General features: G+C 46.8%; 1 protein-coding gene across 1 annotated transcript in view; it reads right to left on the bottom strand.

Annotated features, from left to right (window-relative positions):
- Window positions 1–15218, bottom strand: part of LOC143930659 (ovostatin-like) — a 208426-nt gene that overhangs the window by 117349 nt on the left and 75859 nt on the right. Inside the window, exons 12-14 of the mRNA XM_077455158.1 lie at window positions 13414–13644; window positions 12669–12726; window positions 1022–1164 (exon numbers count right to left, since the gene is read on the bottom strand). Of these exons, the coding sequence (XP_077311284.1) occupies window positions 1022–1164; window positions 12669–12726; window positions 13414–13644 (432 nt within the window). The remainder of the gene's footprint in view (window positions 1–1021; window positions 1165–12668; window positions 12727–13413; window positions 13645–15218) is intronic.

Genomic DNA, 15218 nt, shown 5'->3' with positions numbered 1-15218 from the left:
ATTTGCTGTCAGAATTTGACAGATGTTTGAGAGCAGGTTCTCAAATTTTCCCCAAAAAAAAAAAAAACCCACACACCTTTAGTCAGAAAATTCCAAGCGTGTGTACACAAGTCCGAGGCACAAGGTTCCACACCTGCTTGGAATCAAGCAGAAGAGCCGCACTGGCTATTGAACTTAATTTTTCTCGGCTCATCGTACATCACAGCGTTCTTGACGTTTGGAATTTCCAACAACATTTGTGTAAACGTGTGTATTCAAGACAAGTTTGAGCCAACATCCTTTGGAAAAAAATCCAGTTTTGTGGTCGGAAAATCCTATTGTGTGTACAGGGCAAAAAAAAAAAAAAAAAAGGACCTTGTGTACCTCACATAATATACCATCTTCATAACACCACAAACATCACACAATACATACCGTGCCTTTATATTAACCTTAAAAATTAGGTGCCAGGGAGAACATACTGTAACACTATCAAACGTTTCATGTTGAAACATCAAAAGTTATGTTCCCAATTCTTAAATGAATTGAGAGAAGACTATAGACTAGACAACTATAGAGACCCAGTTATAGCGCCTAGTCACACTAGTCCTAGTGGAAGGGTTTTACTGCATTAAAAATGCACACAGTAGTATACCATAGAAACTATTATTTGACTGGTTAATAGCCATGTTCGTATCAACAGTTTAGCATGAAAGACATGATGAGTAACTGAGCCTATTCACACCCACGTGTCCGTTACCATATGCTGCATGCAAATGGAACAGGGTAAATCCAGCCTAATATAAAAGAAGAATACACCAGCTACAACCAATGAATGACTTCTGTATGCTGCCATTTTGGAAGCTCCTATATGTAATCCAAGCCCCGACCATTGTCCATAGGTCCCTTCTCCTGGACACAGGTAAAAGCTAAGCAAATCCATTCAGTCCACATGACAAATATGCTATCAACCATACACATTTTAGAGGACTCCTTGGAGGCCATAGCTTCTACAAAATTTTAGAAACAAGTTTCCATGTACCTGGTTTTTGAAGCATTTCTCCAAATTGAGATTAATGGCATCCCCCACCATCTCATCCTTCAGCATGTACTGTATGGCATATTGAACAATAGGGACATGATCAGGAGATGCCTTGTAGGTTAGGTTGAATTCTCCTTTAAGAGCTGAGGAGGAAAGCACAATGTAATTAGTTGGCTTTATAAATGGGAAAAAAAAATAAAATAAAAAAATAAAAGCACTTTCATCACCTCGCTAGCTTGTGAGGAACAGAGCTGCCAGCCTAAAGTTTTGGTAAAAACAAAAATTTAAATGCTCTAATGAAGGCAGCTCTCCTTTCACAGGGGGAGGAATCCAATTTTCTCAGCAGAGGATCTGTCCACTGATCAGAGCAAACCATGGGGATGACAGGTCAGTGTCAGTCCATGTCTGCTCTGCATAAACTGACCAGAGTCCATGGACCAGTGGGTATAAATGTACTTCTCCTGTCTCCTCCATTTACATCCAACTGCCCTTTGACCCGAATGCCCTAGATGGAGGGGGGTGGGTCCCCCTTTTTTTTTATATAAAGTGGACCAGATTGGATTGAAGTTAGGCAGGTGTCAAGGGACACAAGTCCCTTGACAACTACTGGTCCATAGGGGTGAATGGGTCCACCTGAAAAACTGAAAGGGGCCTGAATCACTTCAGCTGTAAAAAAAAAAAAAAAAAAAAAAAAAAAATTGAATACATACGAACATCTAAGTGAAAACCACACACACACCTTACAGATCTGAGCCACGGAGGCCTGATGACGCACTGCCCAACAAAACCCATTCCCCGATCGCATCCCTGCTCCATACATTCCCAATCCCATCCCAGGTTCATCCACTCCCCGATCCCATTCTGGCTCCACCCCCCCCCCCCCCCCTCCACATCCCATCCTGGTTCTAGCCATCCATCCCCACTCTACAGTGCCTTGAAAAAGGATTCATACACCTTAAAATTTTCCACATTTTGTCATATTACAACCAACAAATCTAATTTTATTGGGATTTTATGTGATTGACCAACACAAAGTGGCACTTAATTGTGAAGTAGAAGAAAAAGAGTTTTCAATTTTTTTTTACAAATAAATATCCAAAAAGCATGGTGTGTTTGTATTTAGCCCCCTTTACCCTGATACCCATAATTAAAATATAGTGAAACCAATTGCTTTCAGAGGTCACCCAATTAGTAAATGGAGTCCACTTGTGTGTAATTTAACTACACTAAAAATACAGCTGTTCAATGAAGCCCTTAGAGGTTTGTTAGAGAACTTTAGTGAACACACAGCATCATGTAGGGCAAGGAACACATCCGGTAGGTCATAGATAAAGTTGTGGTGAAGTTTAAAGCAGGGTTAGGTTATAAAAATAAATTCCAAGCTTTGAACATCTCACGGAGCACTGTTCAATAAAATCATATGAAATTGGAAAGAGTATGGCACAACTGCAAAGGCATGGCCATCCAACTAAACTGACAGGACGGGCAAGTAGAGCAATAATCAAAAGCAGCCAAGAGGCCCATGGTACCTCTGGAGAGCCTGCAGAGATTTACAGCTCAGTTGGGAGAATCTGTCCACAGAACTACTATTAGTCATACACTCCACAAATAGGTATGTTTAACAGCTTACCTGTAAAATCATTTTCTTGGATTACATCATGGGACACAGAGCCTTAAGTAATTACTTAATGCGTCATAGGCCACTTTCAGGGGATGGACACTAGTATACCCAATCCAAGAAGTTCACTCCCTATATAACCCCTCGTCCTTTCAGGAGCACATCAGTTTTTGTAGCAAAGCAAATATACTTAAATCCCCAAAAAGGAGGGGAAAGGATCGGTGTCCCATGATTTACACCAAGAAGAGGATTTTACAGGTAGCTGTTCTAAAAATCCTATTTTCTTTATCGTACATCATGGGACACAGAGCCTTAATTACTTAATTGGACATTCCATAGCAATGCTACTTGAGGGGGAGGGAGACAACCCAGAGGGTACCCCCAGACTTGAGGACTTATACTGCTGCCTGCAGCACACTGCACTTGAAGGCAATATCCTCATACCGCCTTACATCCAGCTGCTAAAATTTTGGAAATGTATGCACTGAAGACCAAGTTGCGGCCTTACAGATCTAAGCCACAGAGGCCTGATGACGCACTGCCCAAGAAGCACTAACCGCCTAAGTAGAGTGTGCCTTAACTTGAAAAAGGGGGAATCTTACCCCTTAAATCATACATTTGAATTATAACTTGCCAAATCCACTTAGCGACAGTGGATTTCGACGCTGCCTGTCCTTTCTTAGGACCTTCTGGCAGAATAGATGAGACATCTGAGCAGTTGCCTTTAAATAGATTCACTGCTCTCACCACATCAAGACAACGTAGTGACTTTTCTTCCCTGGAACATTGTTTTGGAAAAACAATGGCAGGACAATCTTTGTTCAGGTGAAAACCTGAAACCACTTTTGCAAAAAGTCTGGATGAGGGCGCAACACTACTCTCATGACCAATCAAATATGGTCCTTTACAAGAAAGAGCAGCCAATTCTGAAACACTCCTTGCTGAGGATATAGCAACCAAAAATACCAACTTCCTTGTCAGAAGGACTAGGTGAATATGTTGTATCAGTTCAAATGGCTGTTTTTGTAACAGACAAAACCAAGTTAAAGTCCCAAGGGTTCAAGGGAGGTTTGATGCACTAAAAAATATATAGGTGTGAATCCAGCCCAAGGGCATGTTTAAATCGGTCCTTTAGGGATTGGCAGATGCTTATTGCAGCAACTGTAGGCTGAGTAATGGCACCTGCCATGGAAAAAAGATTTTTACACTGATTCTAACTTTTTATCTGTTGGATCCTTAAGCATTTGTACATTGTCTACAGGACAAGTTAGGCCTTTATTCATGTTAGAAATCGCAGCATCAACTGCTGGCATTTTCCATTTTTGGAAGAATTTCTCCTCCAGGGGATAGAGTATTGAAAATCTTAGGAGGGAGAAAATGCTTATGCGGGTGATCCCATTTCAGCATGCTCTAGTAATGCATGTTCAGGAAACGCATGCAAAGGCTGAGAAGGTTTTAAAGGAACCCAATCTAGCGCGCTTCCTATCCATTTGAATGGAGGATGCGATTAAAACCACTAATCTTCCTTCCAGACCCTGCAGGGAGGAGGAAATGACATCTTCAGTCACGTATACAGGGGCTGAGATGTGAGAAGCAGCTGCACCATCAATTTGTGCCAATGGCTCACCCTGGCTTGCCATAACTGGTAATTCAGGCAAGGATGACAGCGTGGAAATGCGACATGAGATCCTAATGCCTGGGGGGGGGGGGGTGAAACCTTTACTTCTTTGGTTTTTGTGACGTCTTTAGCAGGCATTAGGGATGAGCCGAACACCCCCGGTTCGGTTCGCACCAGAACTTTCGAACGGACCCCAAATTCGAACGAACTTTAGAACCCCATTGACGTCTATGGGACTCGAACGGTCGAAATTAAAAGTGCTAATTTTAACGGCTAATATGCAAAATACTGTCCTAAAAAGGGTTTGGGGACCTGGCTCCTGCCCCAGGGGACATGGGTCAATGCCTAAAATGTTTTTAAAAATGGCCGTTTTGGCGGGAGCACTGATTTTGATGATTAAAGTGAAAAAAAAAAGTGGGGTGTCTGTAGTATGCCTGTGAAGTGCCACGTGTTTCCCGTGTTTAGAACAGTCCCTGCACAAAATGACATTAAACAGAAATAACATCATTGAAAACTGCTTGCGGTTTTAATGTTATATCTGGTTCCTGCAATATGGTTGAAAACCATTGAGAAAAATGCCATGGGTAGCCCTCCCTGCCCATTACCAGCCCCTTTGGGTCTTGTACGCATATCAAGGGGAACCCTGTACCCATATTAAAAAAAAGGAAATGCGTGTGGCCCCCAGGCCTTATATACTCAGAACAGCAGTATACAGGCGGTGCAAACAAGACAGGGACTGTAGGTTTGTTGTGTTAAGTAGAATCTGTTTGTAATTTTCAACTGGTACATTTTTAAAGTGTAGCTTCAGTCAAAAAAAACTAGTTTTAAGCTTTTTGGAAAACATAGGGAAGGGATATCACCCCTGTATAATTTGTTTTGTCGTCCATCTTTTTTCATCTCACTTGCTGTTGTCTCTTTCCGTTTGCAAGTAGGAGATGTTTGTAAGTTGGATGTTTGAAAGTAGGGGCCTGCCCTATATGCTCTGCAGAAATGGCGGAACAAGGTGTTGGTTTTGCCACAACATTGTAAGCCCTCAAAGTGACTCTTGCTTTGCGCTGGAGCGCCCTGCTGTGAACGATTATATCAAGAATTGTAATTACATGCCATTGTTGAACAGTGGTAGAAAAATTGACCTTTGGTGGTTGTGGTGCTGGTGCCACAACACTAAGTCCTCACAGCTACTCTGGGTGGGCACAGGAATGGGCCCTCCTGTGAAATATTATATCAAGAATTGTAATTACATGTCCCTGTTAAACAGGGGCAGAAAAATTGGGCCTTAGGCACTGGTGCCACGACACTGCAACCTCTCCCATATACTCTAGTTTTATTGCAGGAATTAGCCCTGCTGCAAAGCATTGCATCAAAAATTGTAATTAAATGCCCCTGTTAAACAGGGGCAGAAAAATTGGGCTGATGGCATCACCCAGAACCAGAAATGTTCTTCCAACATATCAGCGGAGGGGGAAGAGGATAGACAATCAACATAACAGGACAGTCACTCAGCATCAGCATAGGCAGTCTTGAAGGGATGTGATATTTCAAAAAAAATTATTCGGTTACATCAGCTTCAGGTGCTTGGTAGCTGTGGGTGATCCAAGACTGATTCATCTTGATGAAGGTCAGTCGATCAACTGATTCGGTGGACAGGCGCACCCTGTGATCGGTAACAAAGCCACCAGCAGCACTGAAGGTGCGTTCCGAAAGACCGCTGGATGCAGGACAGGCCAGTAGCTCAATTGCATACTGTGCAAGCTCTGGCCAGTGATCCATCCTCAAGACCCAGTAAGCCAGAGGATTTTCGGTGGGAAAGGTGTCCAAGTCTGACTTTGCCCCTAGGTATTCCTGCACCATGTAAATCAGACGCTGGCGATGGGTGCTGGAACCGATCATACCTTGGGGCTGCGGACTAAAAAATTGTCTGAAAGCATCAGTCAGACGGCCACCTTCTCCACCGCTCCTTCTGACCGATGCCTAAGCAACACGTTGTCCAGGACCAGGAGTTTGTAACCTCCCAGTCTCTGGGAACGCATTGCACAGACCTTTCTGCAAGGCCTCCCGGAGATGTCTCATCCTCTGCTGCCTCTGCGATGGCAAGATAAGGTCGGCAACCTTACCCTTGTACCGTGGATCAAGGAGAGTGGCCAGCCAGTAATGGTCCCTCTCCTTGATCCGAAGAATACGAGGATCCTTCCGCAGGCTTTGCATGATCAGGGAGGCCATGCAGCGTAGGTTAGTTGAGGCATTCGGTCCGGAGTCCTCTGGGTCACTAAGGACAACATGATCCGCAGCTACCTCCTCCCAGCCATGTACAAGTCCACGTGTTTCTTGGGACTGTAAATCATCCCTACAAGACTGCTGCTGCTGCTGCTGAGTGCCAGCCTCCACCTCCATGCTGACACAATCATCCTCCTCTTCCTCCTCCTCATCCTCTTCCTGTGTGATGGATGGCACAGCAGGAACACTGTCTGGATAAAGGGGGCCTTGAGAGGCAAGGAAGTCCTCCTCTTCCTGCCTCTGTTCTGCCTCAAGTGCCCTGTCCATTATTCCACGCAGCGTATGCTCCAAGAGGTGGACAAGAGGTACAGTGTCACTGATGCATGCACTGTCACTGCTCACCATCCTTGTGGCCTCCTCAAAACGGTGACAGGACAGTGCATGCATCCCTGATCATGCCCCACTCGCGTGGTGAGAAAAAAAACCGAGCTCCCCTGACCCTGTCCTGGTGCCGTAGTCGCACAGGTACTCATTGATGGCCCTCTGCTGCGTGTGCAGCCGCTGCAGCATGGCCAACGTTGAGTTCCACCTGGTGGGCATGTCACATAAGGCGGTTCTTGGGCAGGTTCAACTCCTTTTGGAGCTCAGCCAGCTGAGCACAGGCATTAAATGATCGGCGGAAATGCACAGACTTTCCTGGCCTGCTTCAGTACATCCTGTAAGCCGGGGTACCTGCCCAAGAACCGCTGCACCACCAGGTTAAGGACGTGAGCTACACAGGGCACATGGGTCAGTTGTCCCTGTCGGAGAGGAGGTTGGTGCCATTGTCACAAACCACCATTCCTGGCTTAAGCTGGCGTGGCGTCAACCACCTCTCGGCCTGCCCCTGCAGAGCTGACAAAACATCCGCCCCAGTGTGGCTCCTGTCCCCCAAACAAACCAGCGCAAGCACGGCATGGCATCGTTTTGCCTCCGTACTTGCGTAGCCCCTGGAACGCCTACGGAGCACCACTGGTTCTGAGGACAGAGCACTGGAAGAAGCCATGGAGGAAGAAGAAGAGGAGGGGGTGGAGGAGAGAGGTGTGTCACAACCAATAGTAGCATTTTGGAGGCGTGGTGGCGGAACAACCTCCAACACTACTGCACCTTGTCCTGCATCCTTCCCAGCTGCCAGAAGAGTGACCCAATGGGCTGTGAAAGACAGGTAACGTCCCTGTCCATGCCTGCTGGACCATGAGTCAGCGGTAATATGCACCTTACCACTGACCGCCCTGTCCAGCAAGGACATTGCCTTCCACATGCCGGTAGAGAGCCGGAATCGCCTTCCGTGAGAAAAAGTGGCGTTTGGGGACCTGCCACTGAGGAACCGCACATTGTACAAACTCACGGAAGGGGGCCAAGTCTACCAACTGAAAAGGCAGCAGTTGAAGTGCTAGCAATTTAGCCAAGCTAGCATTCAACCGCTGGGCATGTGGATGGCTGGGAGTGAACTTCTTTCGCCGGTCCAGCAGCTGGGGCAGGGACATTTGCCTGCTATAATCGGACGTGGGTGTATCGCTAGCAGAGTTCCCGGAAGCACTTGGCTGTGACACACCCAATTCTACACCTTCAGTTATCTCTGAAACCTGCTCTGAGAGGAATGAAGGTCTAGTGGGGTTGGAGATGCCAGCTGATGAGGAGCAAGGAGAGGTCCGCTTTGTTCTTTGGTGTGGGTCTTTGAGGTACGCTTGCCAACGAGCTGCATGGCAGGTCAACATATGTCTGGTCAAGCATGTGGTGCCCAAGCGGCTGATGTTTTGGCCACGCGAGATACGCTTGAGACATATGTTGCAAATAGCAGCGGTGCGATCTGATGCACTCGTCTCAAAAAAGGCCCACACCAAAGAACTTTTAGAATAAAGCGCAGAGGCAGCGCCCTGCACAGGCGGAGCTCTGCGGTGTGATTCAGTCGGTGTGCTGCCCCTAAGCTGGCCCCCGGAGGGCATCCTGCCTCGTTGGACATGTGCCTCCTCCTCCTCCTCCTCTCTCCTTCCAGGCACCCACGTGGAGTCAGTGCCCTCATCATCCCCTCCCTCTTCATCGCTGTAGCAAACCTGGCAGTATGCTGCAGCTTGTGGAACATGACTGCCAGATTGCTGTCCTTCTTGAGCATCCCCTCTCTCTGCGCTCTCGCTACTGCCTTCTTCTAGCTGAGTGTCATCATCAGAGCCCACAAAACACTGGGCATCCTCCTGGAGCATGTACCCAACACTGTGCTCAAAGAGTTCAGGAGACTCCTCAGGAGGACGTGGTGGGTCTAGGAAAGGAGTCACTGATGAAGATATTGAGAGGAGGGAAGACGATGCGTTGGCAGCTGCTTTGCTAGTACCCCGAGACTGGGTGAGAGAGGATGAGGAGGATGAAGAGGGCTTGGTCATCCACTCTACCAAGTCGTTGGCATGTTGCGGTTCAACATGTCCAGCTGCCGAAAAGAAGGACAAGCGTGTCCCATGGCCACGTGCTGATGACAATGCACCGCGTCCACGATCAGCACTGTTGTCTCTAGACACAGAGCCTGCTTGCCCTCTTATTGGCTCGCGCCTGTCTGCCTATCCTTGCTGGCCTTCCAGACATGGCAATGGCCTGAAGGGAGTTGGGTAAAACAGCAGTGTAATGGAGTCACACAACACCCACTAAGCCCTGCAGATGCCTCTATTAGAGAACAGCAATAAACGGTAGATACAGGTGTATATTGTGCTGGAGGCACAAAAAACCCACTAACTCCTGCAGATGCCTTTATTATAGAACACCAGAGATAAAGGGGTATATACAGATGTATGCTGTGCTGGAGGCACACACAACTTCCAATAACTCCTGCAGATGGCAAGTGGGCTCAAATAGAGAAGAGCTATGTAGGTGGATATAGCGGTATGTACTGGGTACAGAGCACTCAGACAGCACGCACTATCTCCTAACACTACTGACTGCAAGCTCCATTATAAAAGATAGATCACTAGCTATATAGGTGAGGTGAATATAGCGGTGTATACTGCGGTCAGGGCACACAGACAACAACCACTACAGAAGAGCAAGATCGAAAATCGGCCGATAACGATCGGTGTGTACTGTGTTGAAGGTACACAGAACACCCACTAACTGCTTCAGACGCCAACACACTACACTAGGCCGCCGCGCTGGCAGCCTTATATAGTGTTGGGCGTGTACTACACAGCCTGAGCTATGATTTGTCACAGGCATCCTGCCTGTGGCCAATCATGGCTCTCCCCACTGCTGGTGCTGTGATTGGCCAAGCATGCGGGGTCACAGTGCATGCTTGGCCAATCATGAGCCAGCAATGCACTGCGATGACGCAGTGCATTGTGGGCCGTGAGCGCCACACGAATTTGGCACGCAATGGTCCATAACGTTTGGAATTCGCCGAACGGGCGAACAGCTGATGTTCAAGTCGAACACGAAGCTCATCCCTAGCAGGCATAGTCCTAAGTACAAAAACAGAGGAACTATACAAATTGCACTTAATCTCTGAAAATAATCAAGACATTTAAAGCCTCTATAAAGTTCAGCCTGTCCTTCCTGTATCAGGAATGCCAGTTTTGCAACCCATGTGTGTCCCACAGCTCCTGTGTTGCAGGCTGCTTGTCTCTTCCTCATCAGCTCAGGAGAGAGACTGTCACAGCTGTAGCCTTCTTTGTTTTATCCTGCCGTGCGCCCTTTTATATTTAAAATGTTTCCGCCCTTGTGCATGGCGTTTTTCGGGTCCATAGACCCAAACACAAAGGGGGGGGGGGGTAGGTAGAGACCCATCCAGCAGCAGGCAGACAGAGTAAAATCAGCCACCATAAAACAATTAACAGTGCCAGCGGGACCTCCGCACATGCCCCGCGATATGGGGGGGGGGGGTCTGTGTAAGGGGGTACAGCGCTCATGTCCCCCCTAACCCTTTGGTCCCATCAGGGGGAGAAAAACATTTAACATTTTGTAGATTTTATACCTCTTATACCTGAGCTTTACAGTGAAGACAGTAAGTTATGTGCATAGACTCCCTTCTAGTGGAGAATTAAGGCATGACAAAATTTTCCCCTAATGGAAGAATACATAGACGTTTTTAATACCCAAGTTTTTTCCTCTACCTTATCCCCACCGCAGGATTTTCTGAATTAACAGACAATCCGACCTTCACCCATCACAGTGGGCTGTGTTTAGCAAACCTTCAAGAACTGGGTTCCTAGATATCGGGGTTCTCCCTTGGACTTGTAAAGCACCCCACCAAGAAAGCTAGGTAATGTAGCAAGACCAAAGCCCTGGGTTCCTGGGGTCCAGCCCCACAAAAGGAGTTACAGGCAAAACCTCGTGCTTCAGATACGAGGCCCCAGGTACCATCCTTTTAGGCTTTAGTGGCACTTTGGATGGATCTGGTGTATGGAGGCTCTTTAAATCCAGCATGGATCCCTCTTGGAGCTCTCAGAGCACTCATGACCAACACCTTAGACACGGGCGATTTTTTTTGGTCCATGAGCAAAAACACTATGGTGTTGATTTACTAAAGGCAACTAGTCCGTGCATGTTGCAAAGTGCAGTTGCAGGGCTTAGTAAATGAGATAAAGCTTCACTTCGCAAGGAATACCCAATCACATGCAACTAAAATAAAAACAGCATTTTGCTTACACATAATTGGACGATGAAAGTCAGAGCTTCTGCTCATTTACCAAGTTCTGAAGCAACTGCTCTTTCAGAGTGCAACTGCACAGTCAATTTGCCTTTAATAAGTCAACCCTTATGTGTGGCAGAAAACCAACACTGCACAGCACCCTGAACACACCATCCCCACCATGAAACGTGGTGGCAGCATCATGTTGTGGGGGTGCTTTTCTTCAGCAGGAGCAGGGGAGCTGGTCAGAGTTGATGAGAAGATGGATGGAGCCAAATACAGGGCAATCTGAGAAGAAAACCTGTTAAAGTCTGCAAACAATTTGACACTGGGGCTGAGGTTCACCTTCCAGCAGGACACCCTGAAGACACAGCCAAAAGCTACAATAGAATGATTTAGATCAAAGATTATTCATGTGTTAGAATGGCCTAGTCAAAGTCCAGGCCTAAATCCAATTGAGAATCTGTGGTAAGACCTGGAAATTGCAGTTTAGATGCTCTCCATCCAATCTGACAGAGTTGGAGTTATATTGCAAGGAAGAATGGGCAAAAACTTCACTCTAGATGTGCAAAGCTGGTAGAGACATACCAAAAAAAAAAAAAAAAAAAGACTTGCAGCTGTAATTACAGTGAAAGGCGGTTCTACAAAGTATTGACTCAGGAGGGCTGAATACAAATGCACGCCACACATTTCAGATATGCATTTGTAAAACAAAAAGGAGAAAATGCATTTAATCATTTTCCTTCCACTCCACAATTATGTGCCTTTTGTATTGGTTGATTACATAAAATCCCAATAAAACGTATGTTTTTATTTGCGAAAATGACAAAATTTGGAAAATCAAGGGGTACAAATACTTTCAAGGCACTGTATTTATTCCCCTGATCCCATCCCAGCTCCATCCTTCCCCTTGAACCCATCCTGGCTCCACCCACCCTCTTCATGCTTATTGTACATAGAGATCATCACAGGCCTCAGATCAGCCGCATTCCGGCTGAGTGGTGTTCTGCTCCCCGCCTCCTCCTCTGTGTACAGGAAAAACACAGGACGGCGGGGGGGTTCAGCGCACGCTGCCCTGCACCGTCTGTCAGACAGCTGGGGAGAGATGCTGGCTGTATGCAAAGATAGTGTAGCTCGCGGCGTACGGGAACCAAGATGCCCTGCACACACCGCTGGCATTCTGGGACTCAGCCCCAATTCACCAGGACATGGATCAAATTCCAGGACAAACCCAGCAAATCAGATGGTTGGGATGGTATGTAGCTACAAAGGGTGAGCCACTCAATATTGAACCCTATGGACTAAGGCTAGGATGCCATTAAAAGTTCATGTGCCCCAATACTTTTGGTATTATAATGCATTTCTCACATGTAGTAGGGAGGCAAGGGTTTTTACCCTACAAATGCTAGCTGCTTTTAACATCTCTTCGGATGATCACCTTCAAATTCCCACTCATATGGAATTTAACAGCACGGTACTACACAACAAACAGCTTGGCACCTTTCAGCATATTTGACAAGAGAAGAAACCCCTGGCAATCTGAACTTACATTGTGACACGTCTACAGAATGTTCACCGGTCTCCATAATCTTTGCTCTTGCAATGACCTGCGATACAGTAAAAGTAAGAGGATTATTGGACTATAGATTATTAAAATACAAATGTATGGCGCATGATAGATTACAATATGGACACCAAACACACATTCGACTCACCAATAAATCCTAAACCAAACCTGGTTTAAAGAAGGGGCAAATGGCAAAAGTATTCAAGAAAGTGGTTCAGGATCAGCACATTGTGAGAAATATAATATATTATATGGTTCTAGCTTTGTAAACGTACACTTTGCATTACAATAGGAGTCCAGTTTAAAATGTGAAGCCTTAATGTCCAGGATATTACATTAGAATTGATTGTAGTAAGGGACAAACTCCAATTTCTTTTTTTAATCACAATGGCACTGCATAAATGGTCTATATCAAAAGCTACAAAAAGTTAGGCAGGGGAAAGCAATTTAAATGTACTAAAAGGTTAGCATTATATACGGTTCTCCAGGCGCTTCAATGTCAGATATTACAGCTCACACATCTCCGTAACAGATTCAGGGTTTAAGTTAGAATGCCATCCTGAAACCATTTTTCAGAAACTTACTGATTGTTAGGGTAGATCCTGCCATAGATACCCGTTCAGGGTATCATTTTGAAACTGGCAATATTTTGCATTCTTGCATTATCCTAAACCCATCATATGTCCAAGAACCCCATGATACTTTCCAGAGTCCATCATGTGCTCACCATGTAGACAAATTTGATGGTGGTTTCTCCTGCAGCCAGAGCATCTTTGCCAAATGTGTACTGAACCCGGATGTTGTGTGTTTTACCACACTGCAGATCTTCTTTGGGGCCCTGCAGCTGCACAAAGCTATCCGTGCGAGAGAAGAATCGGCCGACAGAGCGATAATCATTGGAGTAAGTGGGTACAATCCAGTTGCCATCATTGCATTGTTCTTGGTTTTTGTAAATCAGCTGTTAAACCAAAAGAAAAAATATAATTACAATACACCTTAGCTGACACTGAACTATTAGGGCAACCTATTCATCTTTGTCATTTTCAAAATTGCCAGCATTTATTGAGCACCAACCTACTATTCAGGTTCTTTAAAGTCCAATGCCATTTTAGTGTTAATTTTTTGTGAATAGAAAGTGCATAGGCAGGTGCCCAAAATGTCATTTGAGTTTTGCAATTAGAAGTTACCATTCAGTTATGCATTTGCCCGTCAGGAAAAGCATGCTGAAGCCCATGCTCAAAGAAATGTGCATTGCATGCAGAACAGTCCATAGAACTGTGCACAGAACTAGGACCCTGCGTGCATCTACACAAGTTCTTGTGCATGCATGTGTGTATTGGCACACAGTATGAACATGAATGTTTGATGGACTTGGCACCCAGTGGTCTATTTAAAAAGACCTACAGGACTCAGGATCATTGCCAAGTGGTCATCAGCTCCTACTGCTTGTGACCTGATTCTGTATACATCTGTACCCCAGCCTGGCTTATTGACACTGCTTGTTCCTGATCCAGATTCTGGTTATGACCCAAACTTTGCTTCTTGTATGCCGCTTTGGCATCTCCTTTGCCCTCTTGATACCAACCTTGGCCTGGTTTTGACTCTGTATCTAAGCTACACGGTTGTTTCTTCTCTGTCCATCTGACAACACATCTGAAATCCTACATCTGCCTGCTGTCTACTTACTCACTTCAGCTCCACTTCAACTATCAAGATATTCCAAAATGTATCTCCTATGGGCAACTGTGTGCTCTGTTATACCCTGTCATCTTCCCCAAGGGAAACAGGACAAGAGGTGTAAAGGCCAGCCCTCTTGTCAACTCAGAGAAGCACGGATTAAGAATGCAATGATATAAGGAGTGCTGGACATGACAGTGTGGATGAGGGACACAGAGGGTTAAGCTTTATGGGTGGAGTTCAGGAAAAGGTTTGCAGGAAACAAGTTCAGTGTAGGGGAGGGGTCACATAAAAGGGAGAGGTGTGGCTTTAAGGAATCATTCGGAGCCCAGTGTGACACAGAGGAGGCAGTTTTTTCGCTGCTCCTCTGCTATGGCGGACCTCGAGGGACTCGACGGGCGGCGGAGGTGCACGGTGCGGACTGGCTGCGGGAACGTGTGGGTGACCTGACGGACGGCGATGTGGATGGCGGCGGGACAGGTGAGGTTCCACTGCGCGCGCGGAGGTCTCGGCCTCCGGCGCGTTTTTCTCCTGGGCCTACTCCTCGGCCGCCTCGTGACTCCCGGAGCCCGGGGGTGGACCGATCGGTCCCCCCGGCAAAACGGCAGGTTATCGGCTCCCCCCGGTCCGGGCGGTCGTTGCGCCGCCGAACGGAGGGGGCGGGGCTTCGCGGCCGCATGGAAATGGCGCCGGGACCGCACGGGGCCCGGTGGAGGTGGGGGGGGGGAGTGTGGATGGCTCTGGGTCGGCAGGCCAAGGGGGGGTGCACGTGGCGGGGGATCTGCGGCATGCTGGGTCTGGGGCCAGCATCCGCGCGGTGGGGGGGAGGGGGGCGCTCCGGGGGGGGTCGCTTGC

This window comes from Lithobates pipiens, unplaced genomic scaffold (genome assembly GCF_037356315.1).
Source record: "Lithobates pipiens isolate NorthernLeopardFrog02 unplaced genomic scaffold, aLitPip1_a1.2 Scaffold_25, whole genome shotgun sequence".
NCBI lineage: Eukaryota > Metazoa > Chordata > Amphibia > Anura > Ranidae > Lithobates > Lithobates pipiens.
Note: the sequence above shows the minus strand (reverse complement) of the source record. Positions and strands in the feature narration are given on the sequence as shown.